General features: G+C 39.0%; 1 protein-coding gene across 6 annotated transcripts in view; it reads right to left on the bottom strand.

Moving 5' to 3' along the window:
* Window positions 1-15,609, bottom strand: part of tcf4 (transcription factor 4) — a 326,144-nt gene that overhangs the window by 241,157 nt on the left and 69,378 nt on the right. For all 6 annotated transcript variants that reach the window (XM_084746695.1, XM_084746697.1, XM_084746698.1 and 3 more), the window contains 2 exons: window positions 6,174-6,229; window positions 2,481-2,556 (listed from right to left, as the gene is read on the bottom strand). In XM_084746695.1, coding sequence (XP_084602821.1) covers window positions 2,481-2,556; window positions 6,174-6,229 — 132 coding nt within the window. The remainder of the gene's footprint in view (window positions 1-2,480; window positions 2,557-6,173; window positions 6,230-15,609) is intronic.

The raw sequence follows: 15,609 nt of genomic DNA, 5'->3' as shown, positions 1-15,609 counted from the left end.
TGTTTAGTTTTGTTTCAGATAACTGAAGTAAGTACTGTAGACTTTTAGACTTTCAGAATAGAATCTAATTTGCACACATAGATTTGATCTTGACACGTGTGTTTGCAGAAATCAAAACTTGTACTGTCTGTGAGTGGTTTGTGGCAGTTTGTGGCGGTTATGGTTTGTGGCAAATTATAACCCATGAATAAAAAAACACAGATGAATTAAGGGAAATTAAATAGCCACAGACGTTCACCTGATACAAGGTTGATTTTTCATCTGAAAATTTAAATTCTGGGGATAGGGTCAAACACATTCGGTCATGGTTTGGTCTAGATCCGTTAGTTCCAATGAAGAGAAATCTTTTACAGCATGAAATTATATTTTAGACAATAGCGTGTTTCCAACTTTGCAGCGACATTTTAAGAAAGAGTAAAGCCAGCGATTGTTTTTTTTTCTAGTTTGATGTGGAAGAACATGTCTGGCCTGCACTGCTCAACCCCATGTTCTTGTGGCTGAACACACAACAGCAGCATATTAATTCCTATAGTGATGAAATGACATATAGCTGTCATGGCGAAGGATTAGAGATGCACACAGACGTCATCATCTGTGTTTGTTCGACCAACAAAATTGTCTGTATCTGTATTTGGAGTGAGGGCCGGAAGTGGGTACAGTTTATACCAGAAATCAAGTTAAACCTGGCAAATGTTTCATTTTCAATGTTGATCTTAATTTATTAAACGTACCTCAGTTCACAGTACTAGACTATTATGCTCTTAATTTTACTGCATTACATTTTGGAAATTATTTTTTATCAAATAATGGCAAGCATATTCGGGTATATAAGAAATATCTGTTTTCTTTGAATTATTTCCAGGGTAACTATTTGGGTGGTTCTCTGTTAGGAATGTCAACAGTTAGCTGTTAATCATTTATCCACAGAGAATATTTTTGATCAGTTATGCATGTTGTCTGTAGGTTAATTTGCATAAACACAAATTCTGCTAATGGCTTTACTACCTAACAGTCTGAGGTAAAAAAAAATGGAGCTCAGTGTGGCACCAAAGGTACATGCAAATTGTCTGATGCTACTCTAAAGTTTAATAGTAGTAACACTACACTGTATCACATTAAGGACAAGCACTTGGCTGCCATGTTGAGGGCAGGCACGTCGATGCTAACATTAGCTAGAGGGAAAAAGTGTGATGCCTGCTGGCGTGATGCCATAACATGAAGTGTGGTAGATGGAAAGGGATTTAGAGAGCTACTTGGGAAAGTTATCATGAACCACTATGCCATCAAGACGTACTTACTAAATGCATTGAAAAACACATTAAGGGGACAAAGGATGAGCTAAAACACAAGTTAGCCAGGGCAGCTAGCTCTGACCACTGACTGCTGGACAGCTCTCACAAATGAAAACTACATCACAACTACCAGTCATTTCATCAAAGTTAACTGGGAAATATACGTATTCCAGTCTCTCTGTCTACTGGATGTTGTCTGTCTACTCACCTAAAAGCTAACTAGTACAGTGAAGACATGGGGACAATGGAAGCCTCTTGAACTTCTCGTAATTCTGCACTTTTTCTTAAAAATCAACCAGTTAGTTACCAGTTAGTGAGTGTCAGGTTATCGAAGGCAAAATTAATAAAACTGACATCTCTAGTTAAAGTGTCCCAAAGCTTATGTTTAGGTGTCCATGTACAGAATTTTGGACATATATATTGTAGATACAAGTGTAGTCCCATGGAGTAGGCAGCAAATGGATCTCCTTTACAAATACACATTTAAAGCACAGAGCAAACCTGAAACTCTGTCAAACACACACACGTTAAGTCTTTGTGGCTTCAGAATAAAATGTTTAAGATGAAATGTTTCCCGAGAGAGAGAGTGAGCACATTATAAACTAACAACTGAGACAGAGAGACAGAAAGAGAGCAGGTAGAGAGCTGACATCTTCCATATTTGATGCATCCAGTCAAAGGTAATTAAGCTCTGTGTGAGTGTGTGTGTGTGTGTGTGTCTAAGTACATCTGCATGTGTGCGTTTGAGTGATTATATGTCTGTGTGACTGAGTGTGTGTGTGTGTGTGTGTGTGTGTGTGTGTGTGTGTGTGTGAGTGAGTGAGTGAGTGAGGGAGAGAGAGGCAGATTATCTGTGTCAGTGGCCATTTGCTCACAACTGGCGCCACATTGGAGAGAGCCAGAGGCAGAGAGCATCATGGGTAAATGAGCACACACTGCCGAGCGTTTTCCACACAGCGGGCCGAGAGAGAGAGAGAGGGAGAGGGGGAGAGGGAGAGAGAAACTGCATGCCAGATGACCTGTCTCCTCCAGTGTACGATAGTGTTTCACTCACTTTCTGCACACACACACACACACACACACTGTCCAATCAAAACCAAACATAGCAGCAGAGTTGATGCAAGGAAAGAGGTGCGCTGAAAATAATAACATTTACACACACACACACACACTCAGGTCGTGGTGTACCTGTTAGCCTGGAGTTGGTGTACGGAGGTGAGAGGCTGTCGTGTGACGCCATGTACTGAGACCCATCTGCATAACTCTGGAGAAACAGACAGAAACGTGGAGTCAACAATTAGATTTCATTATTATGTACACATTACTATCAGCAGCAGCAGTAGATGTCATAGGAATAATTGCAATAACAGAAGCAACAGTATATTAGCAGTACCACTATCTGTAGTGATAGTATACATAGTAGTACCAGCAGCAGTATGGACCGAGATGGTCTCCCTCTCTGTCTGTTTCATCTTGTTAGGTCTTTCACATCATTTTTGTCCTGTTATGTCTTTATCTTGTTTTTGTCTTTTTATGGCATTTTCGTCTTGTTACATTTTATTATGTCTTGTTACACCTTTTATGTCTTTTTTCATCTTGCTATGTTTATTTTGCAGTGTTTGTCTTGTCACATTGTTTACATTGTTTTGTTGTTTTCACCATGTTTCATCTTCTACATCATTTTTGTCTTGTTATTTCTTGCTACCTCTTTTTGTACTGTCGTCCTCTTGCATCATTTTCTTTTACATGTTTCGTTGTGTTACGTCTTTTATCTTGTTGTTGTCTTGTTGCGTCATTGTTGTCATTTTCATCTTGTTACATCTTTCACATGGTTTGAATTTTGTTGCATCTTTTATGTTTTATGTCTCATCCTTGTCTTGTGATGTAGTTTTCATCTTGTTTCATCTTACATATAAATTTTGTCTTGTTACATCTTGTTATGTCGCTTTTGCATTGTTGTCTTTTTTTTTAACATCTGTTTCATCTTGTGGCATCTTTTGTGGCATTTTTGTCCTGTTACATCATTTTTGTCTTGTACCCTCTTTTATATCATATTCATCTTTTTACATCTTTTATGTACTTTTGATGTATTGTTAGTTGTTTCCTTCTTTGTTGCATCTTTTACATAATTCCCGTCTTAAGTCTTGCTACGTCATATTTGTCTTGTTGCAAGTTATTACACTGTTTTGTATATTCTGTCTTGCATTAAAACTAGAGTAGCAAGCCTGTTTTGAAAATGTAAGAAGTAGAAAGTACAGATCTTTGTATTAAAGTGTATGGAGTAAAAGTCAAAAGTCAAAAAAGTAGTAAAATACAGATACCTGAAAAAGTGACTTGAGTGCAGTGACAAAGTATTTTCTCTTCCCACCTACCGCTGATTGACCTCATCTGAGTCTTTTGATACTGAGAACCAGTTTTCCTTCCTTCCTTGTATTTTCCTTCATGATACAGCTGCACAAGGCACTAACAGTTCAACATTTTGATAATATGTTTGCTTTGTTGCCAAGAGATGAGAAGATTCATACCACCCTCATATGTGTACGCTTAAATAGGAGCCAGTCAGCAGGCTGTCATAGTAGCTTAGCATATAAAATGGAAGCAGGGGGAAACGAGACACAATGTGTTATTACACTCTACAGTGCAGAAAGCATCCTGACAACCGCCTAACTGAAAGAGCGTTCCCCCAAAAAGCAAAGTGTTTTTAAAAGCGGCAGCAGTCCAAGGCTGTGATGACAGGCAGGTGCTTTGGTCAACATCATGGCTTTGGTACAACCCAGCTAAAAGTCCACAACCTGTGTGTCTAAACTAGTTTGGTGGAAATGTCGTCCCAGGCCCAGTTTTTCTTCAGGTTGTCCTTGCACGTGGTTAGCAGCATGTTGTATTCCTGACCTGTATTTCCTGACCACCTTCTATTGGATCGGCCAAATCCAGGAAGTTACCATAAGTTGAGAGGATGAACTTTGTGCTGTGTATTCATATGGTTGGCAACTGCCTCTTACCACCACCGCTGTGAAAGACAACTACTTCCCCTCTGCTGTCTCCTCATTATTAAAATGATTAGAGGCGGCGAGACATCACGCAGCGGTGTGAAAAGGTCTGTAGAGGTGCTGTTAGGCATATCTTTTATTACATTTGGACAGAACTAAAGGCTAAAACTGAGAGTGGTATCAATCTTCTGATTTAACTATGAGCAACAAAACCAATTAGCACATTTTCCAAAATGTCAAACAGTTAATTTTTTAAGTGTTATTGGTGCATTTCAAGCCTTTATTACAGAATACATGACAGGAGATGAGGGAGACAGATGCAACAAAGGTGCCCAGCCAGATCACAGACGTTGCAGTTCATAATTGGGATCCCCTCCCTAGGCTTAAGGGGGAGCCCCAAACTATTCCATTAACATTATTAAAAACAACTGTTAATTTAGATCAATGGCTGAACAGATCTGCATGATAAAAAGGGATTAAACTCCATCGAAAATACTCATTTCTCTGGGCAGTATGTTGCTCTAGGAGCTACAACCACATATGCTGCATGAACCGCAGCATCCCCGGTTCAAATCCAGCCGAAGATTCTTGTCATCATCCTCTCTCTTTCTCAACATTTCCTTTCAGCTCGGTCCCAGGTCGTCAAATACCGACGCTCTGTCACGACCCTCAGCGTCTCATGCAGACGCACAAGTGCCCTTGAGCATCTGTGTGAGACGCAGCAGGCATTCAAGTAACTTCAACGTAAACCCGTCCGCATCAGGTGAAGTAGTGTCAGGAGAGAGACAGTCCGCGTATGCATGTGGCGGATGGATTGAACAAACAAACACGGGAATTTCACCAGGGAGGGCTGGGATTTGTGTCCCGTGTGAAACCAAACATCAAAGTCATCTGAAGTTTAAGCTACATAACGTTATGTACGTCACGTGACTTGATTCACTCACATCACATGACATACATAACACAAACAAAGTAGTTTTGGTGCCTAAATGGAGTCAAACTGTGACTGTTTCATAGAGTTAACCACATGATACAAAGGCTTTTTGGCAGCATCACTAAAGGGTGTCTTGTGCATCTGTATGAGATGTTGTGGAGCATGACAAATGAAAACAGGTTGCTCTACTATGTACTGTTAATTACAGGCAAAAATGCTCTAAAAATAATTTAAAAAAACTACATTTTCAATTTGATGGCAGGTTTCCTTTCTCTTATGAGACTCATGAATGCAACAAAGATATATTAGAAATGGACTAAAATCCAGCTGCTGAATTTCCTCATCAGATATTGAAAATATGTAAATGCATTAATCTCTGAAACAGGTACATGTAAAGTTTTTTCTTTTAAAAGTCTCCTCACAAGTCTAATGATGTCAGTAACATATCAGGATATCCCTAGTGCAGCCATTCCCTAACTAAAACATTGGGGCCCTAATCATAGCAATAATAATAAATCTGATACATTCTGGTGTCAGTGTGACAGGTCACCAAATATATAACACCTCTTAAACAAGGTCAAATAAATGAAGAATAGCTCATAATTTAAATCCCATAGCTTTGTTCTATTAGTTCTATTAGTTCTGATTCCTTTTTTTCAATTTAATCATGCATATTTTATGGTAATTTCAAACTTATAAAGACTGAAACTTTTTCATGACCTCTCATTGCCCACCTGCAGTGCCTTCACGACCCACCAGTGGGCTGCGGCCCACACTTTGGGCATCACTGCCCTAGTGTATTAGTTACAGTAGTGATAGTATCTGGAAGGTCTAATGGCAGTTATGGCAATAGTCGGAATATTAAAAATTCCAAAAGTTAACTGCATTTAGTAGCAATTAAAGTAAATAATTAATACTGCAATAGTATATATTGTAATCATAATAATACTTGATATTTACCTTGGATGAACGACTTCCACTCGCCCATGACCCTGCACTCGTTCTCTCCTCCATATCTGTATGAGAAAGAGGAAGAGACAGAGAGATTTAGATGACGGGGAACAAAACACAAACACATAGCAGTACAGTTTAAGAAGGTATAATTGCGAGTTGATGCTCTAGAAGGAAAAATAAATGAACCAGAAAATCACAGCAGCGAGTAAAGATGAAGCACTACGCAGATAGAAAATAAACAAGAAGTCAGCACATACAGCAAAATGTTGTTGTCAGTGTTATCATCATGCCTGAAAATGAAAAGCAGATCAACGTTTTAATCACTCAGATGATCATGTGAGTGATCATCACTCTCATCACATCACTTTCAACACTTAATACTACAGACAGTACAGTATAATACTGTACAGTGGCTGTGATCAGCTACAGCAGCGTAAAGCGTCCTCTCTCTCCATGCCCCATGTCATTTAACATTATTGATTATGATTGTAGAGCCTTTAATGTGTCCCTGTGAAATTTAATGGTCCTTTAAGCCTCCTGCAGACCACTAATCCTCTCTGTCATCACACTGGATCCATGATGTGATATCTGACAGAGGTCACAGGTGACCTGATAAACGGCGCTAGATGAAAAGTCAAGTTATTACAGGTCATCCTGAGGGGAACAAGTGAATGTACCAAAGTTTATACAATAGTGGCTGAGATATTTTTCTAAAAAACAAAAATGTCAACCTCATGGTGGCGCTAGACGACAAGTCATTGGATTTCATCCACAATAATTGTTATATTTCAGTCTGGATCAAAGTCATAGTTTGACAAGATTCAAGCACAACTGACTTTAGTTGAAAAAATGCAATAATATAGTTCACCGAAAGTTATCCATTAAGTCTTTTCTTTCTCCTGAACAACAAAGCTGCACTTTGCTTCACCTAGCCTTCTAGAAATAAAGTGATCAAACTGTAAAACAGATATTCTGTTCCCATGGAGGCAGTGGCAGAGCCAGACAATTTTCATAGGGGTGGCCAGACTGAGACCATTGCTCACACAGGGGTGGCACAGAAACTGATATCTTATTACCATCCTTCTACTGCATGCGCAGAGTCCTTTGGCACCTTCACTTATTGCACACATGAACTACTACTACTTCTTCTTCTGTAACTGTGTTGGTGGTTGATATTCAAGTTGAGTGTATTACCGCCACCATAGGCGCCATCTACGGGGGCACTGGGTTTTATGCATCCCCAAAGTTGAAATTGGGGGTACAGCAATTCCCCAGTCTTGAGCCAAAGCAGGAAAAAAAAATGCAGTTGTCAAATAGCCATAGTGTTGTGGAATGACCCTTTAAACTGGTGAGTTGGGGTATTTGACCACTACATGGCTCCAGACAGAGAACATACGGTCATCAGGTAGGTTTAAGTTTTTTACTGCCAGAAAGAGAAGCTTAACATGGTGCAGCACAGAAGTGCATGAACACTCAGTTTCTGAAATAAACAGAAAATACAAATATACATATCTGGTTATTTACTACTAACTGACATTAATTTATCACATGTGCTACAGCTGTGACAGCAACCACTTTCACATTGGACATAACAAACGCATAAACAAACATATAAACACCAAAACATCAGTATCAAACTTACATCATCACTGACTTCTGCACCAGACATGACTGCACTGCCAAATGAACAGAGTAAAAAGACACGGAAGTAACTCGCGATACGAAGCGGGATTTCAAAATAAAAGTCTCTAAATGAAAGCATGTATACAAAATAAAAGTCTCAATATCCATAACGTGAAGAATTCACAACACATAGTCTAATAAATTTAATTTGCATTTGAAAGGGAATGAAAATAAGGTCATAGCATGTTGCTATATTGTTCTTAGTATTTGATTTTTATGCGGGCTGGTGTGTGTTTTGCTGCTCTGTAACAGGCCGACACCAAGCGCTTTAATTAATGAGTTAACAAGAACAAAGTGCCATGGAGTCAAGCACCTCTGATCATTAATGCATTTAATACAGCAACTTTTTTGCTCTACCATCTGAATGAGACACACAACACGATGTCTGCCACCAACTTTGTGTGGAAATACTTCAAAAGAATAAACAATGGAAATGTAAATTGTGCGCTGCACTGGAGAGATAAAATCCGCTGGACTGAGGTTTTCTGCAACATTTGAAATATCAAACAAAATTCCAGGTGAAAACCTAAAGTTTCAAGAACACTGTATTTATAGTTTATCCAAAACACATCTGGATGAAATACTGCAGCATCCGATGGATTTAACATCAGCAGTTAGCTGTGGCAAAAAGAGCTCCTCACTGAAGAAAGACGCCAAAAAGTGCCGAAAAATCCATCTGATGCCTCATACCAAGTGAGTGAGACGTGTTTTAGAGTTTTACTTTTTAATGTTGAGCGATCATTTACTTTATTAAGCCAACTGTATTGAACATTGATGCGCACACGGTGGGAGCTGCCTGCTGCGCTCAGCTGCAGCTGGTGGCCGAAGATTAATTTATGGTGGCCTTGGCCACCACTGGCCACCCCCTGGCTCCGCCCCTGCATGGAGGAAGAAATACATAGCTCACAACATGACACACTTATGCAGTAGTGCTGCTTCTTTCTCGCACAGAGAACTTTTAGCAACAATTTCTGATTGGTCAGCAACATTCAGACATTCAAAATGAAATCTAAATAAATAGCAATAAGCTTACATTGCTCTTGGCTAGTTTGCTTTTTTCTTCCCTGAGCTTAAAATAACTCCACACAGCTGATATGATGGGTCTCACTCAACATCACAGCTACTATTTATGTGATTCAAGCTACTTGTCTGCGTTGCTCATGATGCATCTCTTTTTACGAAAAGTTTTATGTGAAAGTTTAAAATGATGGATCACATTATACTTTATTTCCTCTCTGACATACAGTCCAGTGATTTTGGCTCATACTGGGCTTACAGCAATGCTAGAGTATTAGATAGGCCAGGGGTCTGCAGCATTTACAAGCAAGAGAAGCAAGAAAAAAATCTGCCTGTAGCTGCAACTAACTAATTCTCTATTTTCCTTGGAGACATTTCTGGTTTTGGATTTCAGATAGCCTAGGGAGAGTCAAGACTACAAGAGTGCTGAATAAATAGGTGTTATTATTTTTAAAACATAGAACAATTAAAAATGAAACCTGATTGAGCATTATCTAAAATTAATCAAAGTGACAGGTCACTTCCAGCTACAATCTTTGTTTAGATTAGTAAATAGAGTTGTCGTTGTTGTATTTATTGTGTATGGAGTATTTTCTGGTCTAGATTGGCAACATTTGTTATAAAAAGATCAAGATGTCTGAAGCTGCAACCAATTCTCTGTTTTCCTCGAAAATCCAGATTCAAAACTTGCAAAATTCAGAGGAAAGGGTGCTGAGCTGTAGGTTATGTCACATGTTTTAGTTGATGAAATATTATTTGATGTGTAGGCTACACATTTTTACAAGTGGAGAATGTAAAAACCATATTAGGCCAACAACGAGTGAAAATCAGTAGGTTTAAAAAGGAATCATTGTTCATTTTTATTTAATTTTTATGTCAGAGCCAGTGGAAAGAGGCAAAAGACCTGCATGCAGCTCTGGAGCCGCAGGTTCCTGAACCTGGGAAAGGCGTAGACCACTGATCAAACCCATCATATGAATGACTTGAATATGAATCACTGACAAGCAGCCCGTTTTGTTGTTTCAATACGAGGACTGAGAGATCGAGAGACAATGGCATCTGACACTGACATACTTCCTACATGACAGGTAGATCAGATCATCCAGGTTGACTCGAATGTGCAAACACAGCTCTTGCTTACAGTACACACACACACACACACACACACACACACACACACACACACACACACACACAGTTGCTTCATGCATTGTAGTGCACAAATCTCTCCTCAATAGGCTCTCCATTGTGTCAGTGTGTGTATAGTGAGCAGCTTACATTCATTGTCGAGTCATTTGGAATGTCAGCTTATCTGTGTTTGACTCTGTGTGTGTGTGTGTGTGTGTGTGTGTGTGTGCGTGTGTGTACTTGTGTGTGTACTTGTGTTAGCCAATAGAAATGAACTGATTCAGTTACAAAAAGGCTTTTGGAGTCAGATCAGAAGTCATTATAGTATATTTGGGCTACCTGCTTGAAGAATAGAATAGAATTTGCGCAGCTTTACTGATGATTACACACAAATGCTTGACAGTAAACTGGATTTGGGGAACACATACCTGATCGGCAGTAACATATCTACAGCTATTATTAGGCTTCAGGGAATGATATTCAGTGACCAGGCAGATTTTTCAAAACAAATGACTAATGGGAACACACACTTGTAAAAGCACTTAAATGTTTAAGAAAACACATTAGATAAAGGTTTTCACACTCACACATATTATGATCAACTGGATTAAAGGAACACACACCTGATCAGCCTGATGTAAAGGACACACACTTGAGCACATAAATTTAAAGAAAATGTGTCCTTTAGGTAAGGAATTAGGGAACACACACTTGATCAGTTTGATTTAGGGAACATACACGTGATTGTTTGTATTTGGGGAAGACACATTTTGGTCAGACCTAAGGTCAGACAGAAGGAATAAACACTTTATCGTTTGTAATTGTAAATCAGTTTAATTATGGGAACACACACATATTGGTTAGATTTAAGGAACACACACTTGATCAAGTGGATTTTAAGAACACATATTTTAGTGTTAATTTTAAGGGAACACATACTGGATCAGTTGAGGGAACACACACCCGATCAGATGACGAGCTGGATTTTGGGAACAAAAAGGATTGAAAAGATAGATTTAATAACAACACACACTGGATTGGCTGGTTGGATTTGGGGTACACACATTTGATCAGATGGATTTAGGAACATGAACTTGATCAGTTGGATCAAACACTTGACCAGAAGGATTTAAAGAATTCAGGGAACACTCATCAAATCGATTTGGTTTTGGGAACACACAATTGATCAGATGGATCATGGGAACGCATCAGTTGAATCACACACTTGAAATGATGGATATAGGAACACACTCTTGTTCTGTGGGACCTACGGAACACAAACTTGATCAAGTGGGACCACACCTATAATTGGTTGGATGTAGGGAACAGACACACACTTAATTGTTTGAATAAGGGAACAGAGACCGTATCGATTGGATTCAGAGAACATAATTGATCAGACGGATTAAGGGAACAGTTGGATTTTTGGGAACGCACACATAATCGGTGGGATTTAGGGAACATATACATGACTGTTTGGATGTGGTGATCACACAATTGAAAAGATGGATTTAAGAACAACACACTGGATTGGTTGGATTGAGGGAACACACACTAGATCTGTTGGATTATGAGAACACACATAATCAGTTGGATTGAGGGTACAGACACTTGATCAGATGGATTAAGGACACACACTTGATTGTTTGAATGAAGGGAATACACAATGGATCAATCGGGTTTAAGGAACATACACCTGATCAGATGGATTAAGTGGAAAAAAATGGTATTGTGAGACGACAAAAGATTCATCAATCAATACTATTTTACTAAAATATTAAACTGGTAATGATACCAGTTTTATACTTTATGATTCTTCGTCAGTTGAGTAGTTTTACATTTACAGATACTGTACTGTATTTTTCCATTTTGGCAGCACACAAGTTTTTGTCCTGCAAATAAAGTCTGTTTGGAAACAGGTTAGGAGAAGAGAGGGAAAGAAAATGGAATAAAAGTAGAGTGGGAGAGTTTGATGATAGCTGGTCCAGATTCAGAAGTGGAGGTGAAGATGGGGGGGAAGAGGATGAGGAGGACAGCAATTAAAGAAAGCAACCTTCGGTATTGAAAAATAAGAGAGGGGGGAAGAGATTGGAAGAGAAGGAGGAGAGGAAGAGGGGGAGAGAAAAATACAAGTTGGTGTTCAGGAGTTGAAAGACGTGGCGGAGGAGTGGAGAAGGAGGAGAGAAGGAGGCATCCATGTGTCCTGCACCTGATAAGGCCTCCGATTGAGGGCTATAAATTACACCAGAGAGGGGGAGAGAGAATTTACACACAAGCAGGAAAACACACACTTAAAAGCACACATACATACCTCTCTCTCTCTCTCTCTCTCTCTCTCTCTCTCTCTCTCTCTCTCTCTCTCACACACACACACACATACACACACACACGAACACACATGCAGCGCAGGTCATCTATCATCAGTTAATGAACTTAGACTGACAGACAGCTCCATGTCTCTCACACTGATCCTATTAAGACCTGCTTGACACAAAACAGACTCCTATTAATACAGTTAGGCTCTGTGTGTGTGTGTGTGTGTGTGTGTGTGTGTGTGTGTGTGTGTGTGTGTGTGGGTGTATGTGAGTGTGAGTGTGGGTGCATGCATGCAAGTGTGTGATCACTGAGGACAAAAACAGGCCTGTGCCCGAGTATGACCATTGAGTTTCTCTTTGTACTAGTTAAAATGAAATTTGTTGTGCGTATGCGTGAAGACAAGTCAAGATTGTCTACAAGTAAAGAAAAATTATATATATATTATATTTGATTTTTTGGTGTTCTGAGTGTATAAAGTGCAGACAAAAAAAAGACATAATAAAAGTGAGTTTTATGTGTTTCTTTATGATTTTGTCTCTGCATTACATTAGATTAGAGTTATGTCCTTGCACTTATGCCTCCACCAACCAATCAAGTTGCCGCTTACATCCATGTCTGTCCAGACTCATATGATGTATGTAGTGAAGACTTTGAAGGAATTTATTACACAGTATGGAGAATATTCTTTTGGCAAAATGGAAGTTATCATGTATGATTCCAGTGAATAATTTCCAGTGACAGTATTTTTTACAGAGGAGGACAGATGACTGATAGAGAGTGACACATTGTGATGGCACAGTGAAGTTGACCTTTGACCTTTTGGATATAAAATATCAACAACTCATCATTTTATCCTACTAGATATTTATGAAAAAATTTTGTCATAATTAGCACATGAATTCCCGAGCTATGGCCAATTCCAGTTCACAATTCCATGTTTATCCAAATCGACAGGCTAAAAATCTTAATTTTACATTGTACAAAACATCCCATGGTGAGTTTTCTATCAAAATCGTGGAGTTATTGTGTGGAATGATGATGTAGATTTAATGAGGGGTTTTCACACTGCATTTAGCCCCAGGCTAAGTGTGACGGCTTTTTCGACATTAAAGGCCGTGGGCACTGAGGAGGTGGTCGGCTCCATGTTTGTTGATTCACAGAGACCCAAAAGGTTCCAAACGTAGCTCGACATTAACCCCATAAAGCAAAGAAATGAAAAATCAAGCCGTCCAAAATTAAAAAGCAAGAATAGTGTTTGAAAGACCGTATCTAAACCACGACTTCAGTTCCCAACTTTTACTGAAAAAAAAAAAAAAGGTGGGGCGGTACCTGACCTGCGCACTAAGCATCCATGGCTACGGCTATCCGTAGCCCTGGGCTACGAGTTAATATGCAGAGTGAAGAGCTCTGTGGATCCTTCTGTGTCTTTCTGTCTTAGAAAAAGAAAGTACTTCCAACATTAAACTGCTCAAAAGGTCTGTGGATTATCTTGAGTAACCAGGTCATGATTTTGGAAAAATTCAACAGCTCAGACCAAAACAACCTCAATGGATAAATAACCCTACAGGCCAGAGGAAGACATGTATGTTTGATTTTGGGGTGAAGTGTCCCTTTAATCACTGAGATAGAAATCCATCTGAAATCAATCCTGCATTCACATTTGAAAATTGAGAAATCATGTTTCTTGCAACATGCATTCGCTGTTTTCCTCTGTAAAAATGTGTGTTAAAAAAGTGAGGCAATGTGAAAACATGTTGAAAGAATTACAAACACACACACACACACACACACACATACACACACACACACACACACACACACACACACACACACACACACCCATGTTGATGATGGTAATAAATGGTCTCTGATTGACAGAAATGAGGACAGTGGTCATGCTGCGAGAACATCAAGCGTGTGTGCGTGTGTGTGTGTGTGTGTGTGTGTGTGTGCACCTGTGTGAGCTCTATAGCCCCACTGTTCTCATCTGGTCTCCAACCAAACTCTATAATTAACTGTAGGCCTGCCCCATCCCCCAGCACACACACACACACACACGTCACACAGCGTGTGTGTGTGTGTGTGTGTGTGTGTGTGTCAGATCTGTTATGGTATCTTTTCATTCTTCAAATCAAACACACTCGTTTAAACATTTCCTGTTAACTGAAATGTTCCTGAAAATGAAGAAATAAAAACATAAATGTTTTTTATTCTTTGTTTGGAAGGAAAATCATCATCAGAAGTTGACATATGGGCCTCTGCTCTGTATAAAGATTTAATGAAACACAACAGATGAATCACAACAATAGTAAAAATATAAAGAGCTCTGTGTGAACGGTAATATGGAAACATTTTGGGGTTTTTTTTTTTACGTGCGATGAAAAAGAGACCCTTGTGGTTTTCTAACCTTCGTTTTCACTGAAGATACTCTGAAGACTCGTTCTCAGCCAAACTCTGCTGTGTAATCAAACGGTTTTACACCTTCCCAACTGGGAACATTTCAGACACTACAACTCCCATGGAAATGACTGCAGCCATAATGAGCTATAACAGCCTTGAAGACAGCAGAGCTGAGCTGTACCTCCGAATGAAAATCAAACATTATCAAATCTGGCAAAATGATATCTAAATACGCTCTCTTTTCTGTAATATAATATTATTGTATCCCCTTGATTAAAAAGCTTCTCGCTTTGTGGTCCCAAACTCTCTTAATGCTTGATATTTCTGGATGCTTTGGCACAAGCGGACACCAGCGTGGCTCAAGTCAGACCTGAGGTGACTTGGGCTGCTCCAAGTTATCTGTGCATATTAAACATTTTTTTGCAAATATGTGAACATGCCACAGGGCTTAAAGCCTGGAAAATGTGCTCAGGGATTAGGAGAAATAATGAATAATGATGTCTTAATGATGTTAATGAAAATTAACGTGTTTATTACCACCGATATTTGTCAACTAGATACCACAGCATAATAATAATAAAAAAAAAATTAAACATTCATTCTTGCAGTGACATTTGTTGTTCTAAAGAAAGTTTTTACATGTATTTTATGGAATATGCATCAAGTTTAAAGACGTTTAAGTTATTTATTACACTTTTATACTGAAAATGCTGCAAAATAATTGCACAATTAAAATGTCATTGTGGCGCGTATCGTGTCCTGTTTCAGAAGGACAAGAACACCAAATCTAATTGTTTATAAGTGCAAATCTGCACATTAACCTGAAAGATTCAAATGCATGTTCTACTCTCTCCTTAGTCAGAAACCTGGCAACGGTATCCAAGTCCAAGCACAACTT

The sequence above is a fragment of the Lutjanus erythropterus genome, chromosome 20 (assembly GCF_056507025.1).
Source record: "Lutjanus erythropterus isolate fLutEry1 chromosome 20, fLutEry1.hap2, whole genome shotgun sequence".
NCBI lineage: Eukaryota > Metazoa > Chordata > Actinopteri > Lutjaniformes > Lutjanidae > Lutjanus > Lutjanus erythropterus.
This window is presented reverse-complemented; position numbering and strand designations above follow the sequence as displayed.